A 24,385-nucleotide genomic window follows, 5' to 3' on the forward strand; every position below is an offset into this window, starting at 1 on the left:
TACAATTTCTTTTTAACATGTAAAGTAATATGTTAATATATTAGGTTATCGTAATTTGAGTGAGATTTTTATGGCAAAAAAATACGTATGATTTGTTATTTTTTGTATTAGTTATGATCATGTTTTGTTTAGCAAAATTTAAGCTTAGAGCTTGTCCAATTTGTTTTAATGTAACTGTTTTCTGTAATTCAATTGATCTTTGTATATTTTTAAATATATATATCTAGTTTGAGTTCTTATACCTAATTTTGGTGTAGCAATTATTCTTTTAATTGAATTTATATCGTTTCTTTCTTCTTTTTCGTCGGTATATTTAAGTTTGAGCTCAGAAAATAAAATTATCTTTAATAAAAAGTGTTTACTTTTCAAAGTGAACATAACATAGTATTTACGACAAACACATACCATAGTTACATTATAAATTAAAGTGAATATATGTATTAATTAACTACTTAGTGATAAGAATGTGTGAACATATGTTGCCACAAAAAATCCTCAAATTACATTACATTCTGATGTGCACTGTAAATATTTTAAAAGAACTCAAGCAAATTAGATGAAATGAAGTCAATAAGAATAGACTCAATTGATATGGATACTCAAATGGGACACCCAAAATACAGACACTGATAGAGAGAACCAGAAAATAATCAGAGGAGAATTTAGAAATTACACATGACTCAGAGAAATTTATTTCTAGCTAATGTTGGTCTCATTTACAGACGGAGATAGTGATGGAATGGAAAGTACTCTTTCTAATGAGGTCTCTAGTTTGAGCCCGGGATATGGGGTCGCCTTAGTTGGGAAATGCTTTGACCCCAATGTAAGACTTAACAGCACGAATCCCAGTTTAGTCGGACTAAAATACTGTCCGGGCACTGGGTAGACAACCAAAAAATTGTTGGTCTCATCACCTTACTCCTAATTTACTTGTTGTGTGCCTCACATTTTCAGCTTCTGAAGGAAAAATGACCTGGCTGCGGACTGGAGGCCCCCAACTGACATGGTCATAACATTACCTCCTTCACCGATAAGAACCTTGTCCGCAAGGTTCACAGATTTTTCCTGTTGACTATCATCCTGTAACTACAGTAGGGTAACTTGTTGGTAGGGCATTCCTAAGCACTTGTTGAGCAAAGAAATGTGGAGAACTGGGTGTATTTCGGCACCAATTCGCTTCAGAACTTTAAACAACCCAAACTACTTCATTTCCAACTTATGTTGTCGCTGGAAATACAGAAAATGTTGCCTATAAGTTGGAGCTTCAAATAAGCCCTCAACGCTATCACGATTAGGGAAAGATTCCCATCCCTACAATTGAAGAGCGAAACTCAAAATGGGGTTCAAATCTCCAACCAGAAATCACATGTAAATCTACAAAATGTAAGATGTAATTGTATTTTAATTGAAAGTTAGCAACTTTGAATAGCCTGCAACGGAAACAGCATCTTAATATCAGTTGATAGGAACCATAAAAAACGGAGACAGATAGCAAGCATCTATTTTGATAGAAGCAAAATAGAAGATATCAAGCATCTTTGGAGAACCACAAATCAATGAGAAGGTTGCAAGAATAGATAGAAGTACAGGTAGAATATATTACTCAAAGGACACAATCAAACAACACCTACCAACATAATCTACAGAAACAAAATGATTATCTCAGAAACAGCAGAAATCTAGCTAGTAAAAAGTTTGAAAAAAGAGGTTGATATGATAAGTGCCCATCATGTTTAACTATTCAATTGAAAGACGCAACTCAAACACCACTCCCCTTGTAAACCCCCAACAAAATACAAGACTTGCTATTTACATGAATCCCCAATGTAGAAACACAAGAAATTCACTTCAAACAGACGAATATTAACTCATGTAAACACAATTAACACAAAGCAAAAGGAGAAAGAAAGAAAGAAACACATAAAGATGCAGAAACTAACATAAATAATTGAGATGTTGTATATCCCACCATTTACAGATCTCATTTTGCTTCGGGTCATGTTTCAGCAATTAAACACATGTAACATGTTGATCCTTTCTGACGTTGAAAACATTAAGGTCTTACACGATTATATATCAGTTGTAGCTCTAGTTCCTCCTTCAGGAAGAAATGTATGACCTTTTTCACGTTTTCATCTAAGAATCACGTTTTCGTGAACTCCCTCCGTCCCAATCCATGTTATATACTTAACTTTTTAATTTGTCCCCCAAAAAATTAACCTTCTATATTTAGAAACAAATCAACTTTAAACTTCCATTTTACCCTGAGTGAAACGACTTAACGGTTAAAGCCACACAAATAGATATGGCTTGTTTTAGACTACAAGTTAAAGAAGGCTTTACTATTTTCTTGAACTGCGTGCCCAGTCAGAGGAAGTAATGTTATGAAGCATGTTCTGCTTCCCCCAACTGTAGGAGCCATATGATCAGTTGTAGATCCTACAATTTTTAGGTGGAGGCGTGGAGCTTGTAGCTTGCCATATTTTCAGATATTGGGGATCAACCTTGAAGATATAAGTAACCTGTAAAATCATGGAGATTCTTCACCAGTTGGATTGCCACCGTCAGCCCAGGTCAACAAAGAGTAATACCAATGGCAATCTCTATTGCGCTTGCACAAAATTTAATGTCCCCTACTTCACCTCAACCCAACTACAGCCTGGATTCTTTCTCAACCCAATTTCATTCATTTTTACTCTAGTATGAACTGCATCGTTCCACCTACCAGATTGAGAATATAAACTTGATAATACCACATAATGAGCTGGATTTCCTCGCTCAATTTTGACAAGATGCTTCAAAGCAACTTCTGCTATCTCAATATTAGAATGCATTCTAGATGCATCCAACAAGGCCCCCCAAACTCCACCATCTGGTTCCATAGGCATAGTGTTGAGTAGATCCATAATTTCATTAAACAAGCCAGCACGTCCTAACATGTCTACCAGACAGGCATAGTGTTCCACATCTGGTTCGATGTGATATTTGTCACGCATGCAGTGGAATATTTTCCTTCCTTCTTCAACCAAGCCTGAATGTCTGCAGGCAGACAAGACACTAAGGAATGATATAGAATCAACTACGATGTCTCTCTCTTCCATTAGAGAGAAAACAGAAAGAGCACGATCACCTTCCCCATGCATAGAATATGCTGTAAGTAAAGCATTCCAAGAAACACTGTCAATGTTCTTCATCTCCTCAAATATACGCTCGGATAGGTCAAGTTGACCACATTTGGCATACATATCGATAAGACTATTCCCTACAAGCTTATGGGCCTGAAAGCCACTCTTGATTATGTAGGCATGTATAGTCATGCCCTCTCTCAAGTATGTTAAATGTGACACCGCAGGCAGGATGCTCACAAGCGTGACCACATTGGGCTGAAATGATTCAAATTTCATGGAATGGAATGCGGAAAGGGCTTCTTTTGCAAGTCCATTATGCATGTATCCTGCAATCATAGTGTTCCAGGACACCTCATCCTTAGAGAACTCAGTTTTGTTGAACATGAACTCAGCCAAAGATAAATTTCCACATTTGGCATACAAGTCAATTAGAGCATTTTTCACATGACAGTCTGACTCAAACCCGTATCTGATAATTTGACAATGAAGGCATGTCCCCAAGCGTACATCACCAAGGGAGGCGCAAGCTGGAAGTACACCAACCATTGTCCCAGGGTCTGGGTATAATCCAGATAACCTTAATTGGCAAAACATTTCTAATGCATTATAGCAGTCACCAATTTGGGCATACCCGTTAATTAGAGCATTCCATGTCACTACCTCAGTTAGTGGCATCTTATTGAAAATATGAAGTGCAGAAGTAAACAGGTTGCACTTAGCATACATGGAAACCAAGGCAGTTCCCGTTGAAATATCAGAATCCATACTGGCTTTGATGGCATGACAGTGGACACTCTTTCCTAATCTCACTTCCCTTAGCTCAGCACAGGCTGGGATTAAGCTCACCAGAGTAACATTGTTTGGCTGTGAATACTCATTCTGCATATCTCGAAACAGAGATATCGCCTCTTGAGGATATCCTGATTGTGAGAAAGCAGCTATTGCTGCGGACCAAGCAACCAAATCTCTTTCACCAATTCCCCAAAACAGATCTCTAGCCTTGTCTAGCACTCCGCACTTTGCATACATTGTCATCAAAGAAGTAGCAATCATAACATCAGAATCAATCATTTCTTGAATTGACCATTCATGAATTTTTATCCCTCTCTCTAAATCGCTCATTTCACCAGCACCAAGCAATGCACTTACAGCTGCTACTTTGCTCATCTTCAAGCCTATCCTCTTCATGCAATCAAACAATTCCAAAACTTCATAAAAGTTCCCATTATATGCATAACCTGCCATCATTGTGCCCCATGAAACATCATCTTTCCCCCTCAACGTGTTAAAAACTCGACGAGCAACATTAGAATAATTACATTTGGAGTACGTATCGATCAACGCATTATAAACCGAAACTGGAAACACTCTCCTATACACATAACCATGTATACACCTACACACCCTCATATCCATTAATTTACAAACTGCAGGAAGCAAATTCAATAACGTCACTGAACTAGGATTAATCTGACAAATAAATTGCATCTTCTTGAAAAGATCAACAGCCTTAACCGGCTCTTCACTCTGTGCAACCCCAGAAAGCATTGCATTCCAAACTACAACATCCTTATCAGGCATTTTATCAAACACCTTCCTTGCACTCTCCAAATCACCCATTTTATTATACATATCAATAATCCCAGTCCCAATAAAGACATCATTTTCAAGATTCCTATTCACTATCTCTTCATGAATCTTGATACCCTTTTCAAAATCAGACATTAAAGTACAAGCTTTCAGCACAAAAGTGAATGTATACTTATCCGGGTGAATACCCTTTTCTTCCAACATTAAACTGTACATTTTCAGAGCTTCTTGATGCCGATTTGTTCTGATATATGCTCTGATCATTGAATTCCACAAGATTACAGGTGGGTTTGGTGTATAATCGAAAAGGGTGCGAGAAAAATTGCATTTTTCGAAGGAAGAGTATAAATTTATGAGATGGGTTGTGGTGGAAATGTTGAAACTAAAGCCTGAGGTGATTATACGAGCATGAATTTGGAGAAGAAAGGTGAGATCTTTGCAGGAAGAGAGAAGCCGCTGATGGCAGAGAAGTGAGATCATTAGTAGTTGAGACGTTTAACTGTAACTGAACGGAACATTTTCTATTTCAAGAATCCATTTTTCTTCCAATTTTGCTTACGAAAATTCTCTTTTACTCTTGTAATATGTTCCGTCTCTATTCATTCATAGTTTTTCATCAATGAGACTATACTCAATATGTTTGTTTGATTTCGAACAAACTTATTTTTAAAACAAAAAGTTATATATTTGGATAAAAGTTTTGTAATTGAGAAAAAAAATTGTTTATATATTTGGTAAATACATTTAAAGTTGTTAACATGATAAAAATTTGTTTAATTTAAAGTTTTTATACTTGAAAAAATTAACTTATATTTTACCTCCATAAGTAATAATATTTCCGAGCATTCACATATTTCTTTATCATCACAAAATATTTATAAGAGGAATATAAATTTATTATTTAAGTTAATTATATGCGCAACTTATAATAATAATAATAATAATAATAATAATAACGAAAATAATAATAATAAAATTATAATAATTATAAATAAATGAGTAAATAATAATACTAATAGAGTTACGGGCAAAAAGGTAATATACTTGGTCAACATAAAATGATTTTTAAGTTGGACAAAAAACACCTTTCACCTAACTTTTAGCTTTTGACTTAAAATAAGTTACTTTGATAATTGTCGAACACTCTAATAAGTCAAAAACTGACTTGTCAGTCAGTTTGACCTGCTTAAAAGTTCATCCAAACAAGCTCTAATAGTGTTGACGAAACTATATTGAATATGTTAATGTTGCATTTGTTACAATTTCTTTGGACGGTTGTTAACTATTATTTTGTATGATATTATTAGTTTAAATATAATATTTTGTTTTATTTGAATTTTCATTAGATAGTGATAAAAAGTTTTTATTTTGATATAATTATCGATTTAAAGTGAACATACTTTTTTTCTTATAATCTTATATTTATCTTTTACTTCTTATCGTGTTTATAATAATCTTATATTTATCTTTTACTTCTTATCGTGTTTATAATATGTTTATGTTGTACATTACTTTTATAGTAAGTTTATACTTCAAATTGCTAACGAGTAACATGTGATATTATGTAACAGAAAAAAAAAATGATATAGTCTATTCGAACGCAATATTCGTCGAAATAATACAATATAATCTTTCAAATATATTAATGCAAACTGATAATTTTCTAACTTATTAACACTAGTTTTGTTGAGACAATAGTTTTTTGACTTTACTAATACAATGCATAAATTTGATTTTATGCAGACACAAAGTTTAGCTGATTTCTAAGTATAGGTGATTTTTTTCCATCTGTCCGAACATTGTCAGATTCAGATATTGTGTACTAGTGTTGTTGAGAGGTTGCAAATATCCATAGAATAATCGAGGTACTAGTGTTGTTGAGTAGAATAATCGAGGTACGCATATGTTGGTCCAGCACCACTCTAAAGAAAAGTACTACTAGTAGTAGTAACAATTGTATTGTTCCCAATCAGACTTGCTATAGCAAAGTCATCTTATACTAAAAAAAAAATACATGTATAGCTAGAAAACAGCAACTTCATGGGAAAAAATGATTGCTCAAATCTGAAATAAACTTGGAAGGATTTCAACGGAATAACAAAGTTCTATAAGCTGTGAAATTATTGAACCAGATTGAGCAACTTCATCAATGCCATCCACTTCAAATTTCAAGATGAAACGTTGTCTGCATAAATTAATGAAAATTGAAACAAAAATGATAACAATGACACAAAATTCTAGTTCAAGGGAAAGAATCTTGGGTTGTGTTTGCATGAGAAACTCTCAAAAAATGTTCCGAGGATACATGCTCTCCATCAACTACCCCCAAACACCTGGGGAAGGAAATTTAACATTACCTCCTTAGTAGCTTCAATACATCACCAACGAGATGCAAAGAACCGGTGACAAGAACCTGGAACAAGAAATAGATAGTACTTTAGCTATCATGGTGGTTGTCACAAACGAAGTGTGCATTTGTGGTGTTATATCATCTTCATTAAAAGCAAGAAACTAATGCAAGCACGTTTATCATGTACGTCAAACAGTTGTAATGGATGTAATATTCCCAGCAGTGCTATGTACCTGAAGTCGAAGGGAAGGGTTTTCTCTAACACAATCCCTTAACCAATTTATTGTCAATGGTAATGAAGGAAAAACCGCACTAGAAGCAAAATATCTATCTTCTGCACTACAATGAGAAGTTTCTTCATAAAGGAATTCGCGGGGTGGCAAGCCTGCAGAGGCATTTAACTTGAGATTCTGATCAAGAACATCTGCATAGACAGGAAGATTCATGACGTTTCTAGATGGATTAGCGCTCCGAAGCTTTTAGCATATAAGCAACCATTTCAGGAGGATCCTTAACCAAGACAATGCATGGTGTCAAATTGAAAGCAGTTGATCACTTCCGAACATACATGCGTTCTTTTCAAATTTAAAGTGAAACTGATTAGGCAAATACTTTTAAACAGCTACTGCAGACTAAACCTGTTCGAATGAAGACAGCCAAAAGATTGAAGTAACAAGAATTAACAGAACCTGTTCCACCCAAAGTCTGTATATAAACCTTAAGCGGAGCGCTCCTTTTTACGGGTAGGTTTTAGATGCAGTCTGCTCTAATTAGCTATTTAAGACAGAGGACAACCTTGCTCCGGAGAAATGCAGTCCACATAAGATTGCTCAACTGACACAAATCATGCAAGAGAAAATAAAGACAAGACAGTTACCAAGGAACAGGGAAGAGATTACCTTTGCCATGAATGATTCTCTCCCATATTCTCTGAACGTTAAACTGCCATGACAAATCCTTTCCAGGAGTGTATGAGGGTATAGCAGAGGTAGCAGAAGTAACCTTGGTATATGCTGAAATGCTTGGCACAAAAATAGCTTTTGATAAGTAAATACCTGCAGAAGGAAACATTCATATTGCCAACTTATTACTCTCAATGGAATCTCCTCATCGTTTAACAAGAGAAAGAGATTTAGACGAGACATCAAAGAACTTTCTGTGATCTTCCTTGAACTAGACGGACAAGGTGTCCAGGCGCATTCTATTTGGACTCTACATGAATCCACCTTATGTTGGTAAAAATCAAGAGAGTCGAATAAGATATACTTAAAATTTCTTCGAAAGCATAAAATTGGCCTCCAATCAGATGTTATCTGATTCCTCACATCGTAAGTTGGTTTAGATTAACAAAACTCTGATCTCATTGTCATAAGTGCCAACAGAGACAAAATGTATGCAAGAGCAGTCAACCTGCACATATTGAGCTTTGAAAATAGAACCACTTATAAATTGCAGGGTGAACATTTTTACCAAAAAATTTCAATGTGAGCTTAGAGTTGTGGAAGTAATTTACTTTGTGCATCAAATCAATCGTAAAAATCGTCATATCATTATCCCATACTAAATCCTCATTTCACCCTAACTGCTTCACATTTCTGAGCTACATTTTTTCCTTCAAGCACACCAGATGATGAGCGAAACTGTAGTATGTTATTCCTAGTAGAAAGAACACAATTGTATATCAGCTATGATGCTGTGCGAGGAACAAAGTAGATTTCTACACAAAGAAGTAAAAATGTGGTTCATAGTATACTGAATAAAGGAGCATAAAAGGAGCATATATTGTGCCATTTCTTCTAGTCTCAAAGAACCCACATGGAATGCGATTCCCAGTCTGCAGAGGTAAACATTGATGACAACAACAAATTGCTGCATGATTATCTTTTGTTCACTACCTGATGATGCACAGGTATCGACAAGCTTAGGAAGAAGAATTTGAGGATCTCTTGCATCCATGCAGTTGAATAACAAAACCTGCAGTACAGAGACCATGTTATTTAGAAAGCACGCGACTCAACAAAGATAGGAACTAGAGGAAAGAGAAGCACAATAGCATAAGATTTTATGATATGCAGAAGAACAAAATATCATGTGTCATGAAGTTTCTTTTACCCGCTTCAATATTTCCTCTGACTCCTGGTTATGACAATGTTTGATGTTACCGTTTGTCCAAGCTCTGTCCATCGTTTCAACTACTGAGGTTACTGATGAAAGTGACAGGTCTTTTCGTTCAACCGCAGCAGCAGAAAACCATCTTGCGCACGCATACATGCTCTCAGGACTGTGAGCTCCATCGAGGTAGAAGGTCAGACCTCCTGATAACCTTTTATTTCCTCCAGATGCATTGATCAGAGGGTCAACAACAATCTGAGCCCTGCCAGAAAGACGTGCAGCTGAGAGACCCCTCAGGAATTGCTCTGGTAGACTGTTTTCCTCATATGCCTGTTTTAATACCAAGAAAAAGTCAAGTAGTGTCATAATAGAGCCAGATAATATAAGAGTATAAGAATTCTACATCTCTCTTCTTAAGCCACTTTGACTATTAAAATACCCCTCCATTATATGGCAAGATGAGCTACAGTAACACTGTTAAAGAAAGAGGGCCAGCTTAGATGAGAAAAGAGAACACGTATCATCATTTTGTTTTAGGAAAATTACAAGAGACCAAGAAGGTGGAGGTGCAAACATACAAGTATCTTCTGATCGGTGCATAATATGAAGGAACATCCATATTTATAGGAAAATTTAATAGCCTTAAACTATAGGTTGTCCTCACCAACAACAACAACAACATACCCAATGAAATCTCACAAGTGGGATCTAGGGAGGATGAAATATATGCAGACCTTACCACTACCTCGTGGAGGTAGAAAGGCAGTTTCCGAAAGACCCTCGGCAGCAAATCCAGGTATAAAGAAGGTAACAGTGAAGAAAATATAGCAAGTAACACATAAGTAGTGCAAAGTCTACTAGAAAGAAGCAAAACAACAATAAAATAGTGCAATAGCTGAAAAACACTAAACAACGTACTAGGATAGATCATTATGAACAATAATAAACATCGAGAAATACCAAAACAAAACTACAATAATTCCACTAGTACAATAACAAACACCAACCACCACAAGCAAGACAAATACTACACTACTTTCTAACCTTCTAACCTAATACGCAATATCCACACCCTCCTATATAGGGTCATGTCTTCGGTATTTGAAGTTGGGTCATATCTTGTCTTATCACCTCTCCCCAATATTTTTTGCCCTACCTCTTCCTTTCCTCGTGCCCTCTATAACCAACCTCTCGTACCTCCTCACTAGAGCACATCTCCTCTTCACATGTTCAATCCAGCTCAGTCTCGCTTCCCTCATCTTGTCCACCGCAGAGGTCATTCCCACAGTCTCACCTTTTTCCAAATATCCTCATTCCCTATCTTATCACTCCTAGTATGACCACACATCCACCCCGCTCCTATCTTATTCCGGATATCCTCATTTCTAATCTTATCATTCTTAGAATGACCACACATCCACCTCAACATTCTCATCTCAGCAACATGCATCCTCTGGACATGGGATTTATTGACTGGCCAACACGCCGCACCAATACGATGTGTGATATCATCGTCGATGTCCCCACTCCCATGAATTATAGACCCAAGGTACTTGAATCTGTCACTTCTGGGCATATTTCGTGAGTCGAGTCTCCCTTCCACGCCTACGTCATGACTCACATCATTGAATTTGCACTCTACATACCCTGTCTTGTCCTCCCGATAATTTTTTATTTTAAGTGCTATGAAAAAACCAGCAAATCTGCAACCATGAAGAATTATTGCATTTGGAAATACTTCAACTAAAACTGACAACAATTTAAATAGAAGTCTAGTTTGAAAGATGTAAGTCATTGGAATTCCCACATCCACTAAAATCTGGCAAAGTGGGATTTAATGATTTGGCCGGTGAGTCACACTGAATACAACTTGGGTAAATATTTGCAGCCGCATGCTATCAAGCCAAAACCTCGCTTTGGAGTCTCAACAATTGCATGCAGAAAAGATAAAAGAAGAAAGAAAAAACCGTGACCATTTTTGGTAGTTAAATGACTTAGTATATCGGATTTTCAAGCTACATGAGTCACGGACAATTCCTAATTCTTGAGATTCTAATAAATAGACATAACCATTAAGATTATCATACACATTATTTTTAATTATTCTTGACGGGTCACGGGAGCCTTCCGCAGATATAATTGCTTCAATAGTGACCAGTAAAATCCGCCGATTCGAGGACATGGATATAACCTCTTCGAAGAAATTCAAAGGAAAAGTTGAGTACACCATGTGCCAACTCTCATCCTAAGTTGCTCCGACTCTCCAAAAATGTTGCCGCACCCGTGTCGGATCCTCCCAGAATGCACTACTTTTGAAGGATCCGACACGATCCCAATGGCATTTTTGAAGAGTCCGAGCAACATAGCTCTCATCTAACCAATCCACTAGCCATAGAGCTTATTCTATTGACTAACCTAACTGATAAAAAGATGGACCTTGAGTCCAACTCAATCCTACATACTAGCTCATGAGATGAGGGATTGTCGAAGACTATATAAGGAGACAACAACTGATCTCGTTATTTTACCTGAATAACTCTTCAACCTCTTATACAATATTAAAATAATGGACCTTGGGCTTAACTCAATAACAAAAGCTAACTCATGAAGTCATGATTGCCCAAGACCATATAAGGAAACAAGCATTCATTCTCTCAACCAATGTCGCCAAACAAATACCAACTATTAAGATAGTCAGCACAATATGCTTCCTGGTTCTCTCAATTTTGAAGGAGAGGAATCACTACAGGCATTTTCCTATGAGCTGCCTCCCTGTAATTTCTTGAATGCAATATAGATCCACAAACTCATAATTATTAATGAGCAACGAAGTTTAAGTTCTATCATCACAAAATAATCGAAATTCAAAAATCACAGGCTTTATTGATATTAATACTTGTGTGGGAAAATCATGAATATTGGTTGATATGTAAATGTGATTCCCATATGCACAGAGTAATACAGAGGAGAGAATAAAGAGAGTACCAACATCTTCAAACAGCCTTTCCCAGTTCCCTGTACTTCTAAGCCAACTTTTACAAAGGGATACAGCAAGGGCAGCATTACTGAGCTGGTGATCACCAGACAAGCTTAGCCTTGTTCCATTTAACTTTTCCAAGGTTAGCGGTGCAACAACTTCCAGCGGAATCTGCATGGACACAGAGATAGTATTTGAGAAATCTCTGTGTAGATACATACGTTGTAGATCCCACTTTGGGAACGTTCAGTGCCTTGTCACTGAATGGGTAAGTCGCCAATCCCTGGACTATGTAATGTACTTTATCAGTTGGGTTACGGACGAACAATTTTAAAGCGGACTTCGCCATTCATAAGTTAGAGAAGATCACCAAGATCTCGCGATCTGCTGTCAAATTTGTTCCAATTCCAAGAGCTCGGATCGAATATATCATTACCGAAAGAGAGGATAGTAGCCAGTGTTAAGAATATTGTACATTAGTCAGAATTAGATTGGAGTTCTTTCTAGTAATTGGGAATTCAGAATAACCTCTCTAACACTTGTACACTCACAATTTAAACCCAATAGTTTGAGGGAAAGATTAACCTGAGTTTATCTCAGTTCGCTATTCTTTGTCTCATTGTACAGTTACAACATAGTTACATGATGAATGGTTCAATTTGTTAATAGATAACCAACATCTTTTCTGAGATTATATGACTGCTTTCTGCATCTAGTTATAATATGTGAGTCCATGTAGAGCCATATATACATGCAAGGAAATGATATTTTGGCGATACAGAAACACTCAAAGATTAGTGAAACTTGCTTTCCATAGGATACTAATGATATAGTCACTTTTCAAATCATGATTCTTCTGTTCACGAAAATATTTTAGACCCATTCAAATTATGGGATTATGGGTAAACCGGTAAAGAAAATATTACATCAATAAAAACTGCCTAATTGTAAGAAACTTGATTGAGTTTTGCCAAAAGGGGTGATCTTAAGACATGAATTTAAAGGTAAATAAACATTAGTCACTAGCTCAGATATCCAAGAGGTAATGTTAAAGTGATTACCTTCAATGCATTGGCCCTTTCTTGAAGAACTTCCATTGCTTCAGAAAGTTGTGGTACGCTGAATGCAGGAATTTGAGGCTTCACAAGCAGGAAAAACAAGCCAATTCAGATATTACTTCACAATGTAACTGCCAGCTCAAGATATGGGCAGGATTTTTCCATGAACAATCCACTATAAACAAAAACATATGACACTTCCGAAATTGCATAAAAGAAAGTACCTTGAGAATTCCGGCCTTGTGAGAAGCAATCTGGCCTAGCGTATCTCCTATACATATTAGTTGGCAGATAAACAAGTAATGTCAAAAAGGTGCTCTGGTAGCCATCCAGCAAACCATTATTAAAAAGAATTTGTGTGTGCTTATCCAAGAAAAGGAATCAGGTCCCAAAAAGGTGTCATCTCTAACAACTTAAACTTTTAGATGAGATGTTCACACAACTCAGCCCATTAAATAGCGTATCTAAGTTGAAGCTGCTGAGTGCTTATGAACCCATGATTCTGGCTTGTGTATGCTTTTATTAGACATTTTTAGAATAGACCTGAATCGTCTCAACTAAAACTTTAAGTCGTTATAAATTAGAGACATTTTATATTCATTTTAGGGTTAGCAACACCACTTAAATGTCAATACTATTACATATTTAATACTCGAATTAATAGAATATTGGTGTCTCACCGAGCATAATACAGCTATCTACCTAGTAAAGTGTGTCATAAAAGGATCACGCATTTTGTCAATCTCTTCTCCTTGTTCTTATTTCTAACATCATATAGAAAGTAACGAACAAGTCTATAGAGGACAGAAGGCCATACCTAAAGTCTCCATGTGATCCATGCCCAGAGAAGTAATACCACAGACAACAGGTTCCTTGATCTGCAAAATTATTTTATCAATTAGTTTCATGCTCACCAATGCCAAGGCAACATGTTATTTCCCAACATAGAGCAGAAAAGATTTCTCCAACGTCCATGCTACCTTGCATATAATATATGTAGGAGCAATATGAATACCCAATAAGATGCATTACCACATTCGTAGAATCCAGTTTTCCTCCAAGACCAACTTCAATGATGGCAACATCAACCTGTGCAGGTATAGCAAGTCTTGTTACATAATTGTTGAGGTACTTGTTTGTTCTTGTTGGAAAACCCAAAATATAGACTACAGATTTTGGTTGCAATTTTTTTGATAAGGTAAATAACATTATTAATGGCCGGCACTCATATATTAGAGGTATACCAAAAAGTAGAGAATCTACAATTAAACATGATTATCTATGAAAGACACCTAATCATTTATACAAGTAGGTATCTCAAGGGTGCACCAAAAAAGCAATCAAAGACAAAAGGTTATTCCTCAAATGTACAAAATCATTCTTAGAGGGTGTTTGGATTGGCTTATTTTAAGTAGCTTTTGGGTTTTAGCTCTTTTTTATTTTGGAGGTGTTTGGGAAAGACTAAATGCTTTTAAGCACTTGCTTTAAGGTGAAAAAGGTACAAAAGTAATCTAAAATCCAAAAGTTGGGTAGGACCAACTATGACTTTTAACTTTTAGCTTTTAGCTTAAAAGCTACTTAATAAAAGCTAATCCAAAAACCCCCTTAGTCCCCTCAAAGCTCTCCTATTTCTAATTGAAAAGAGAAAGTTCTTGATTTTAGCTTGATTTATCCCATATCATTTCAAAGCTTGAGTATTTATGATATAAACCAATACTTGTACATCCCTAACACTATCAAGATGGCTTACAAAATCAAGGAGAGTTTAAAAGGTATTGTAAGTTCTCATCTAGCAGTAATCAGTGTCTGGGTAATCATTTCGCAATGAAGATCCAACGCCTTGTCAAAAAGTAAATACTTGTGAGGTAATAATATCCAATCAGGAAATCAAGGTCAGAGGATGAATTAGTCTTATTCCTTACTAAATTTTGTTTCGAGTACTGATTTTTCTATGGCCGGTTTCTTATGGGGCCATGATAATTGGAGAGCAATATCAGTTTGTCATATGATAATGCCACCAGACACGAATTGTACACAACTTCCAAGCACATCGTAGAAAAGAAAGATTAGCAGCAGGACTCATAACTTGGTCTTTGTTACTTCAATAATTTTATTTCAGGTTCTGGTTTTCCTACAGCCATCATTTTTGAGAGCAACATCAGTATTCTAATATGGAAATGCCACCAGCTATAAACTGTAGACAGCTTTCAAGCACATCTTAAAAAAGAGAAGATAAACACCAAAAGCGAAATAAAACCTTGTCAATGGAACTTCAAATCACACACTGAACGCATATCCAAATCAAGCAAAATAGAGGGAAAGGTTTCTACCTTCTCGCTCACAAAAATTTTGAAAGCCAATACAGTAAGGAACTGGAAGAGAGGAGGCATAGGCAAGTCTTCAGAGATGTTGGCCTGCAAATTAACATTTCTGGGATGAGTAAGAACTAACCATCAAAAGTTTTACTGAATGCAGATTACTCCTAGCATGAGAGAATTATATTTTACTCTCATCCAACACAAACCATTAAAACAAAGTAAAAGAACTTCCTAGCATGAGTTTAACTAAGTCATATTGTACTATATTGGACAGTGCATATCAGCGAATGATGAAGCCTGGAGATGTTAGATCAAGCAAATGAAGGATTGCTATTAAAAAAAGTGAACCAATAAAATTACAAAAATCTAGACATCTCTAGCATTAACATGATTTTTCCAATATGCTGTAACTAGTATAATCCAACTGCGATCTTGAATTATTATGAAAAAGAACGTCTTCATCTTTGAACTAGAAAAAATACATAACACTACATAATCGTGAAAAAGAGAACCAACTAACATGTAGTCAAGGTAACTCGGAAGATCCACTACCATAATTAGATAGAGGCATCATTTCATCCAGCACAGAGCCGAAAATGAAAGAATACCTTGAGCTGATTCCAACATTCCCAAAAGTACTGAAGAAAATTTTCCTGGCATATGTCCATCCTACGCAACACGTTGAACGGAATGAGAAATGTCATCAATAATTCAACTACAATCAAATATAGGGAAGATATCAATCACATAAAAATAACCAATTAACATCAATGAAGCTTAATTTGAAATTTGAGTAGGAATCCCTTGTCTACTTCAAGACATACCAAGTACCATTTAAAATCGACGGGCTATTGAGTTATTCCCTATCTGTTGATTGTGTTCTACAAAAACCTCACTCGGTGCATTTAGTAGGATGATGAACGAGAAAAGAACACCCAAAGTATTGGTTTTAAATCCTATATGAAAAGTGAAATGAGGGAGGAAAATCACATCTGTTACCTAGATCGTCTGCATGGTCAGCGAGAAAGTATTGAAGTCCATGAAAAGAAAAAGATCGAAATCCTCCCAGTTTATTTTGTAAAAGTGAAGAAACTTGCTTCCATCCATCAAGTTTTCTTCCATGCCTTTTTTTCTCATTCAACTTTTCAATACACGGGAACTCTCCCCTCCCCCCACCAATTGAGTAGCACAGACACTGAAGATGCTCTAATAAACAAAAGTAGGGATAATTCAGTAACAAGAATACGTACCCATCAAGACGGTATCTTTCTCTAACATCGATCAAATGCGGCGAAGTGAAAAGTCCTGTTCTGAAACCACACTCCCGTAAAATTGCTTCAGAGAATGCACATGTTGAACCCTGAAATTGAATTGTAGACATGAATAGAAAGAATATAGGAATGAAACTAGAGAACTCTTGCACTTTGGAAATATCATTAATTGCAATCAAGTACGACATGGATCAATTTTCCAATCAAAAATTGAAAGAACGTGAGAAGTCATAACTTCTTCTTTTTGTTATGGCAAGGGAAACCCGCAAGGATGTGCACAGGGTAAAAACCCCGCTCTTATGCAATCGCTCGCAAACCACACAGGAGAGGTAACCCAAAATAGGCAAACACTGGTGTGACGAGCTTGACCCAGAAGACAAACCCCTTGCTTTCGCTGGCAAGGGGTTTCGAACATGAGACCTCCAACATGGAAGTCCCAAGCCCAAACCACTAGGCCACCCAAAAAGGGTGAGAAATCATAGCTTCTTTATAAAAGCTATTCTATTTTGCACTTGTTTTAGGCTATAGGTGAATGTTAGATGCTGGACAATTGCAGCCAATTAGTGGAAGATGTTAGATCCCAGCAATGGTTGAGGCCTTTAGGGTAGGGACATTAGTCCCTTTATATAGCATTGGACAATGCTCACCTCATGATCTTAACTTCTAAGGTTAAATTGTGCCCAATGTCAATATCTTGATCATTGTATCTTCTTAGTTAAGCCACTAATGGGCCCCAATGTTATATTGTCCCACATTTGATTGAGAGTGGTCTTGGGTAATCCTTACCTCATGAACTAACTTTTGGAGTTGAGTAAATCCCAACATAAGAAGACAAGCATACATACTCAAGGAGTATCAAATTCACTTAGCTATGAATAGTATTGTCATATACACATCATGTGTACACCAACACTTATTATTGTTGAAATCCTGGAAACTGACAGGTTACCATAAAGATGTCAGTTTGTGGGATAAAAGGGTATGGAAGGGGGAACTGGTGGAGATTGGAAGGCAAAGCTTAACTGGGATATTCACAGGGGTACGTGAAGAATTCAGTTGGCACATAACTGCATCATATGCTGATTGTAGTAGAGAGATCAGAAAGGTATTGTGGGAGGAATTGAAAGCCATCAGAGGTACGACCATGGATAGTTTGCGGAGATTTTAATCTCACTAGATACCCATGAGAGAGAACAAACTGCCGCAAACTTACTGATGCTATGACAGAATTTTCCTCTTGTATTGAGGAGTTGGAGTTGATTGATCCTCCTTTATTTGGAGGATCTTATACTTGGAGAAGATGGGACAATCAAATGAGTGCTTCAAGAATTGATAGATTTCTTCATTGTGCACAATGGGGGGAAAGCTTCATTCACATCAAACAAAATATCCTACCAAAAATAACATCTGATCATAATCCTATTATGCTAACATGTGGTGGTTGGGAATGGAGAAATCTTATTTTATATTTGAATCTTGGTGGTTGGAGGTAGAGGGATTCAAAGACAAGGTAAAGGAATGGTGGGATTCTTTCAATATTGAGGGGAGAGCAGGATATATATTAGCTGAGAAAATAAACTGTTAAAGGTAAAGATGAAAGAATGGAGAAAAGAAAACAAAGGTAACTGGAAGCATAGAAAAGAAGACATTTTAAGGCTTATAGCAAATTGGGAGATAATACAGGAACACAGAGTGCTTACTGATGATGAAATTTACAGAAGGTAAATCTGGGCATGGAGTTGGAAGAGATAGCCAAGAAAGAGGAGATAGCATGGAAACAAAGATCCAGGGTAAAATGGTTGAAACATGGAGACAAGAATACAAAGTTTTTCCACAGAATCGCCACCTCTCATAAGAGGTTCAATACTATGGAATAACTTGATGTAGAAGGTAACATTGTGAAAGATCCAGCTATGATCAAGGAGGCTGTCCTAAATTTCTACATAAATTTATACAAGGAAGCTAAACATTGATCTGAACATTCAAGATGTTAATATGATAAATGGAGAGGAACAAGTATGGTTGCAAAGACCTCTCGAGGAAGAAGAAATCCTAGAAAGTATTAGGATGTGTATTAAGGAGGAGGCTCCTAGACCGGATGGCTTCCCAATGATTTTCTTCGAGACTTTTTGGGAGGTTTTGAAGAAGGACATAATTAACACTCTTTCACAGTTCCACTCTAATCAGAATTTTGAGAAAACTTTCAATGCAACATTCATTGCTCTAATTACTAAAAAGGTTGGAGCTTCAGAACTAAAAGATTATAGGCCAATCAGTCTGATAGGAGGGGTCTACATAATCATAGCTAAATTACTGGCAGAAAGACTCAAGAGGGTGGTGAACAAATTGGTAAATAAAAATCAGATGACTTTCATAAAAAGGAGACAGATCATGGATGCTGCATTGATAGCTAGCGAGTGCATAGATTCAAGAATGAAAGGTGGAGTTGCGGGTTTATTATGCAAGTTAGACATCCAGAAAGCATATGATCATGTAAATTGGGCATTTTTACTAAATGATTTGAGACAAATGGGCATTGGTAGTAAGTGGCTAAAATGGATAGAAGTGTGAATTAAAACAGTCAGGTTCTCAATACTAGTAAATGGTGAACCTGTTGGCTTCTTTGCATCAGAAAGGGGGTTGCGACAAGGTGATCCACTGTCACCTTTTCTCTTCATTTTAGCAATAGAAGGTTTTGATAGTATGATGAGAATAGCTACACAGAACAGGTGGATCAAGGTTTTCCAAATAGGAGACAGAACAAGGAATGAAAAGGAGATCAACCATTTGCTATATGCAGATGATACTATCATCCTTTGTGAGTCAGAAGCCGAACAACTGAACTACATCAGATTGATTATGATCTTATTTGAAGCAATATCTGGGCTAAGGGTCAATTGGGGGAAAAGCAACTTGATTGCAGTTCAGGAGGTGCCTCACATTCAAGGATTTGCAAGCATTCTAGGGTGTAAGGTAGAGAAGTTGCCGACAAAATACTTGGGAATGCCACTAGGGAGCAAACATAAAGCTTTGGGGATATGGGATGGAATTCTGGAAAAAGCAGAAATAAAATTATCAAGATGGAAGGCTCAGTTTCTATCCTTAGGGGGTAGAGTGATCTTGATAAACTCTGCTTTAGATTCACTGCCTACTTATGTTATGTCGTTATTTCAAATTCCTCCAATAATTATCAAAAAGCTGGATAGACTGAGAAGAAACTTCCTCTGGCAAAAAGGTAAAGAGGGAGAAAGCAAGGGTTATTATTTAGTGGAATGGAACACTTTGATGCTAAGCAAAGAAAGAGGGGGGCTGGGTATTAGAAATTTGAGAATCCAAAACAAGAGCCTTTTGATGAAGTGGTTGTGGAGATATATTAGTGAGGAAGGAACCCTGTGGAAGAAGGTGATAGTGGCCAAGTATGGGGAATTGAACCCATGGTGTACAGAGATAGTGTCAGAACTCTATGGACAGGGAGTATGGAGGACAATCAGAGCTTTATGGAACTCTTATGGAAGAAAATGTGTTGCTCAAAGTTGGAAATGGCAACAAGATCAAGTTTTGGAGAGATGGATGGATTGATCAAGTTCCTCTAAGTGAATCATTCCCAAATCTTTTCCCAATCTGCAACAACCCTGAAGCTAGAGTATGTGAATGCTGGACAACTCAAGGCTGGGACCCATCTTTCAGAAGGCTATTGAATGATTGGGAAGTAGATAGAGTGGCTTCTTTCCTGGAAAAATTGGGGGGAACCAATCTAGTAACAAATGCACCAAATAGAGTTATTTGGAAGCACAACAAGGATGGCAGATTCACAGTAAACAGCTTACAAGAAAGGCATACAAGTTGGGGTTAGAGGCTACTATCATCACTGGAAGAGTATATGGAGAGGACTGATCCCACCAAAGTGAAATGCTTCACTTGGTTAGTCATCAAAAGGGCCTGCTTAACTCAAGAAGTGCTGCAAAAGAAAGGAAAGCAACTAGTCCCTAGGTGTTTTCTATGCAATTTGACTGGGGAAACAAACAAACACCTATTTTTACATTGCAAATTCACTACACAGATCTGGGTCAGTGATATGAAAGGCGAGCGCCTCATCGCCTTTGGTGAGAGGAGAGGAGAGGCGAGGCCTCCCGCCTTTCATCACTGAGGCAAGGCGAGATCAGAAAGGCGACATATGGCGACTTATGGCGACAGCAAAGGCGCCGCCTTTTTATTTTAATTTTTTAAAAATATTTGACTTAACAATATTAGTCAAAATTAGGGCTTTTTTTATACTTTTGAAATCTGTTGCTGCTCCCTCGCGACTCTCTTCTCCCTCGCTCTCTTCTCCCTCGCGACTCTCTTCTCCCTCGCTCTCTTCTCCCTCGCGACTCTCTGCTGCTGCGAGTTGCTTGCTTACTGTTGTCTGTTGCTGTCTGCTGAAGACCTGAGGTATATTGTATACCTTTTTTTTCTGTTCTTCTTCTTCAATTTTTTGTTTCAGTTCTGTATTTTTCCTTCATCAGACTCATCAGTGATGAGTGATGACTGATGACTGCTTTGTTTTTCCCTATTCAGTATTCACTGCTTTCAGTGCTTACTGCCTCAGCCTTACTGCGTATTGACTGCCTATAATTTAAAAAAAAAATCTTTTCAGTTACCTAATTATTTATTCCTAAACAGTGAATTGATTGAATTCAATAACCAATGGCGGATGCTAGCAAAAAGAGGGACATTGGATAGAATTATGGCACTCAAGGAGCGACGAAAGATTCGGTTAATTGTAACTTTTGTGGGAATACTTTTAATGGTGGAATAACTCGACACAAACAACATTTAGTGGGTGGTTTCAAGAATGTTAAACATGTACTGCTTGTCCGTCGGAGATTAGAGAAGAAGTAAGGGCTTATATGCAAAACAAGATCGCTAATAATCCCAAATTTCAAGTGAGGTAGCCGGAAGAATATATTGATATTGATGATCTTGATCAAATGGATGATTATGAGGAAATGATGCCTCCCACCAAAACTCAAAAGATATCTTCTAGTTCTAGTGGAGGTGCATCATCCACCGCGCGGAATGTGACAAAAGGCCCTTTGAATCTCTATTTTTCACAGAAATCAACACCAAAAGGAGGCTTTGAAAAAGGAGTAATTGATGAAACAAAGAAAATACTAAGAGAGCGTGCGGTAAGTGCTTTTGCAATTCGGATGAATGATGCAGGGATCCCTTTTAATTGCGTCAATCACAAATCATTTGATAAATTGATTGAGGCGGTAGGACAACATGGCCCCGGAATGAAGCCTCCTATATTCCATGAAGTTAGAGTCACTCACCTAAAAAAAAGAGGTGGAGAAAGTAGAAAAATTGTTGATGAGCATAAAGTGCAATGGACAAAGTTTGGATGTTCCATTTATGATGGACAAATGGACGGCACGAAATGGTAAAATGATCATCAATATTTTGGTGAATTCTCCAATCGGTAGTGTATTTCTTGATTATGTTGATGCTAGCAATTAATGTACCGATTCCACCAAAATGTACATGTTATTTGAAAACACTATTGAAAGAATTGGACCGGAAAATGTTGTACAAGTTGTCACCGATAATGCTAGTGAGAATGTTAAGGCGGGAAGTATGATGATGGGTGCGTACCCACACATTTATTGGACTCCATGTGCCGCTCATTGCAACAACTTGATATTTGGTGACATATTCAAGGTTAAGCCATATGCTTCTGGTAATATCACTCTCATATCAACCTATCCTTTAACTTTCTTTATAGTCAATAATTCATTAGCTACTAATTAATATAATCCAATCTTTCTGTAACAGTTTTTAAGAAGGCCATCAGAATCCATTCTTACATTAGTCAAAGGCCATTGTTGTTAAACTTGATGAGAAAATTCACCAAAGAAAGAAATTTGGTGAAACCGGGCAAGACAAGATTTGCAACGGCATTCTTAACTTTGAGAGCTATGTACATACAAAGAAAAAACTTGAGAACTTTAGTCCTCTCAACCGAATGGAATTCAAGTAAATTTGCAAAGGAAACTTCGGGGAAAGAAGTTGTCAATCTTATTATTTCAGTCAACTTTTGAAACGATGTTGTTCGAGCACTTACAATTTGTGGCCCTTTGACAAAAGTGCTTCGTTTGGTGGATGGGAGAAAAAACCACCAATGGGTTATATTTATGAAGCAATGGATAGAGCCAAAGAAGCTATTACACATGGTTTTCGTGGAGTTAAGAAGCAATATGAGAAAGTGTTTCAAATTATTGATGCAAGGTGGTCAGAACAACTCCATCGGCCTTTGCATGCTGCAGGCCATGTTTTGAACGCAGGATTATGTTATACAGCTCAAGAAAAGGGACTATAGCACAGTCTTTGTGGACCGAGTATTATGCATGTGTTGAGAAGTTGGTTCATGATACAACAATACAAAATTCACTAGTCGCTGAGCTTCCTAGGTACAAAATGGCGGATGGACTATTTGGTTGTGGTCCGGCTAAAAGAGCTAGAGACACAAGGTCACCGGGTAAGTGGGTTGATCTTACGTTCTTACTTAAATTATTTGACTTATTTATAGTCACTAACCTTATTTTATTATAGTTGAAGGGTGGTCACTATTTGGTAGTGAAACACCAAACTTGCAAAAGTTTGCCATGAAAGTGTTAAGCCTAACTTGTAGCTCATCCAGATGTGAGCGAAATTGGAATGTGTTTGAACACGTAAGTAAAAAATTTATATCCTAATTTCCATATTATATTATTATCAATATCTATTAGCTAATATCATAACTTATGCACAGATTCATTCCAAAAAGAGTAATAGGCTAACACTATCGCGTCTCAATGATCTAGTGTACATTAAGTACAATAGAACATTGAAACGTCGTTATGATGCTCGTGATCTTATTGATCCAATTCGCTTGGATAACATTGATGATTCAAATGAATGGTTAGTTGGATGCCCCGAAGATCAAGATGATGAACTAGTATATAAGGATGATGATCTTACTTGGGGTAGTGTTGCTACGGCAATTGGAGCGGATGAGAATATCTATTATCTTAGGGGACTTTCTTCAAGATCAAGAGCACTTGACAAGGGCAAAGGAGTAGAAAGTACATCTACAAGTTCATCTTCAAGTAGGACTCAAACACTAATTGATGAAGAATACGTGGAGGAAGAAGATGAAGAGCAATATAATAATGGAGAGGATTTTGATCTTCAAGAGTTGGATAGTTTTGAAGAAGATTAGACTTTTAACGTTTTAGTTTATTGTATTTTGAATTATTTGGTCTTTAAAGTTTTAGACTTTTTAGTATCTACTATTGGTTTTTGAATTGAATATTTGCTAATATGTGTTATTACTATTAAGATTTTGGATAAAATATGCAATTAAATATTTTTAATTTTTGGTATTAATTGGCGTCTTTATTCAAAAAGGCAAGCGCCTCGCCGCGTGGCGAGGCAAGGCCTTGTCGCCTCTCGCCGTCCAAAACACTGATCTGGGTGATGTTCCTCAACATCACATGTTGTAGCTGGACTATGCCAGAACACACCTCTGATCTTTTCAAAATGTTGGATCGAAAGGGGGGG

General features: G+C 36.9%; 2 protein-coding genes across 11 annotated transcripts in view; both read right to left on the reverse strand.

Moving 5' to 3' along the window:
* Window positions 1-559: 559 nt before the first annotated feature.
* LOC107015926 (pentatricopeptide repeat-containing protein At2g39620) lies at window positions 560-5,348 on the reverse strand. Of its 4 annotated transcripts, none has more exons than XM_015216373.2 (2): window positions 1,970-5,348; window positions 560-1,311 (listed from the first exon to the last, which is right to left on the reverse strand). In XM_015216373.2, exon 1 carries the CDS (start codon window positions 5,196-5,198, stop codon window positions 2,634-2,636), a length of 2,565 nt encoding a protein of 854 aa, XP_015071859.1. In that variant the 5' UTR covers window positions 5,199-5,348; the 3' UTR covers window positions 560-1,311; window positions 1,970-2,633. The 4 variants fall into 4 exon arrangements, with proteins under 4 accessions (XP_015071859.1, XP_015071857.1, XP_015071856.1 ...); XM_015216371.2 differs by having other exon boundaries at window positions 560-1,374; XM_015216370.2 differs by having other exon boundaries at window positions 560-1,430.
* Window positions 5,349-6,641: 1,293 nt separating this feature from the next.
* The window catches only part of LOC107018081 (folylpolyglutamate synthase), a 20,528-nt gene continuing 2,784 nt past the window's right edge, over window positions 6,642-24,385 (reverse strand). For 4 of the 7 annotated variants that reach the window (XM_027916476.1, XM_027916475.1, XM_027916473.1 and 1 more), the window contains 14 exons: window positions 16,784-16,893; window positions 16,142-16,248; window positions 15,546-15,629; window positions 14,248-14,304; window positions 14,033-14,093; window positions 13,440-13,486; window positions 13,219-13,296; window positions 12,170-12,328; window positions 9,181-9,510; window positions 8,964-9,042; window positions 7,968-8,123; window positions 7,302-7,492; window positions 7,076-7,131; window positions 6,642-6,903 (listed from right to left, as the gene is read on the reverse strand). In XM_027916476.1, the coding sequence (XP_027772277.1) occupies window positions 6,777-6,903; window positions 7,076-7,131; window positions 7,302-7,492; window positions 7,968-8,123; window positions 8,964-9,042; window positions 9,181-9,510; window positions 12,170-12,328; window positions 13,219-13,296; window positions 13,440-13,486; window positions 14,033-14,093; window positions 14,248-14,304; window positions 15,546-15,629; window positions 16,142-16,248; window positions 16,784-16,811 (1,560 nt within the window). In that variant the 5' untranslated portion in view covers window positions 16,812-16,893 and the 3' untranslated portion in view covers window positions 6,642-6,776. Of the gene's footprint in view, window positions 7,132-7,301; window positions 7,493-7,967; window positions 8,124-8,963; window positions 9,043-9,180; window positions 9,511-12,169; window positions 12,329-13,218; window positions 13,297-13,439; window positions 13,487-14,032; window positions 14,094-14,247; window positions 14,305-15,545; window positions 15,630-16,141; window positions 16,249-16,783; window positions 16,894-24,385 lie in introns of all 7 variants that reach the window. The other 3 variants (XM_015218449.2, XM_027916472.1, XM_015218450.2) reach the window with 3 other exon arrangements.

The sequence above is a fragment of the Solanum pennellii genome, chromosome 4, assembly GCF_001406875.1.
Source record: "Solanum pennellii chromosome 4, SPENNV200".
Classification (NCBI taxonomy): domain Eukaryota; kingdom Viridiplantae; phylum Streptophyta; class Magnoliopsida; order Solanales; family Solanaceae; genus Solanum; species Solanum pennellii.

Bases quoted from the DNA above. Each gene is read 5' to 3' on its own strand.
- LOC107015926 (XM_015216373.2), bottom strand. From the start codon at position 5,198: ATGATCTCACTTCTCTGCCATCAGCGGCTTCTCTCTTCCTGCAAAGAT.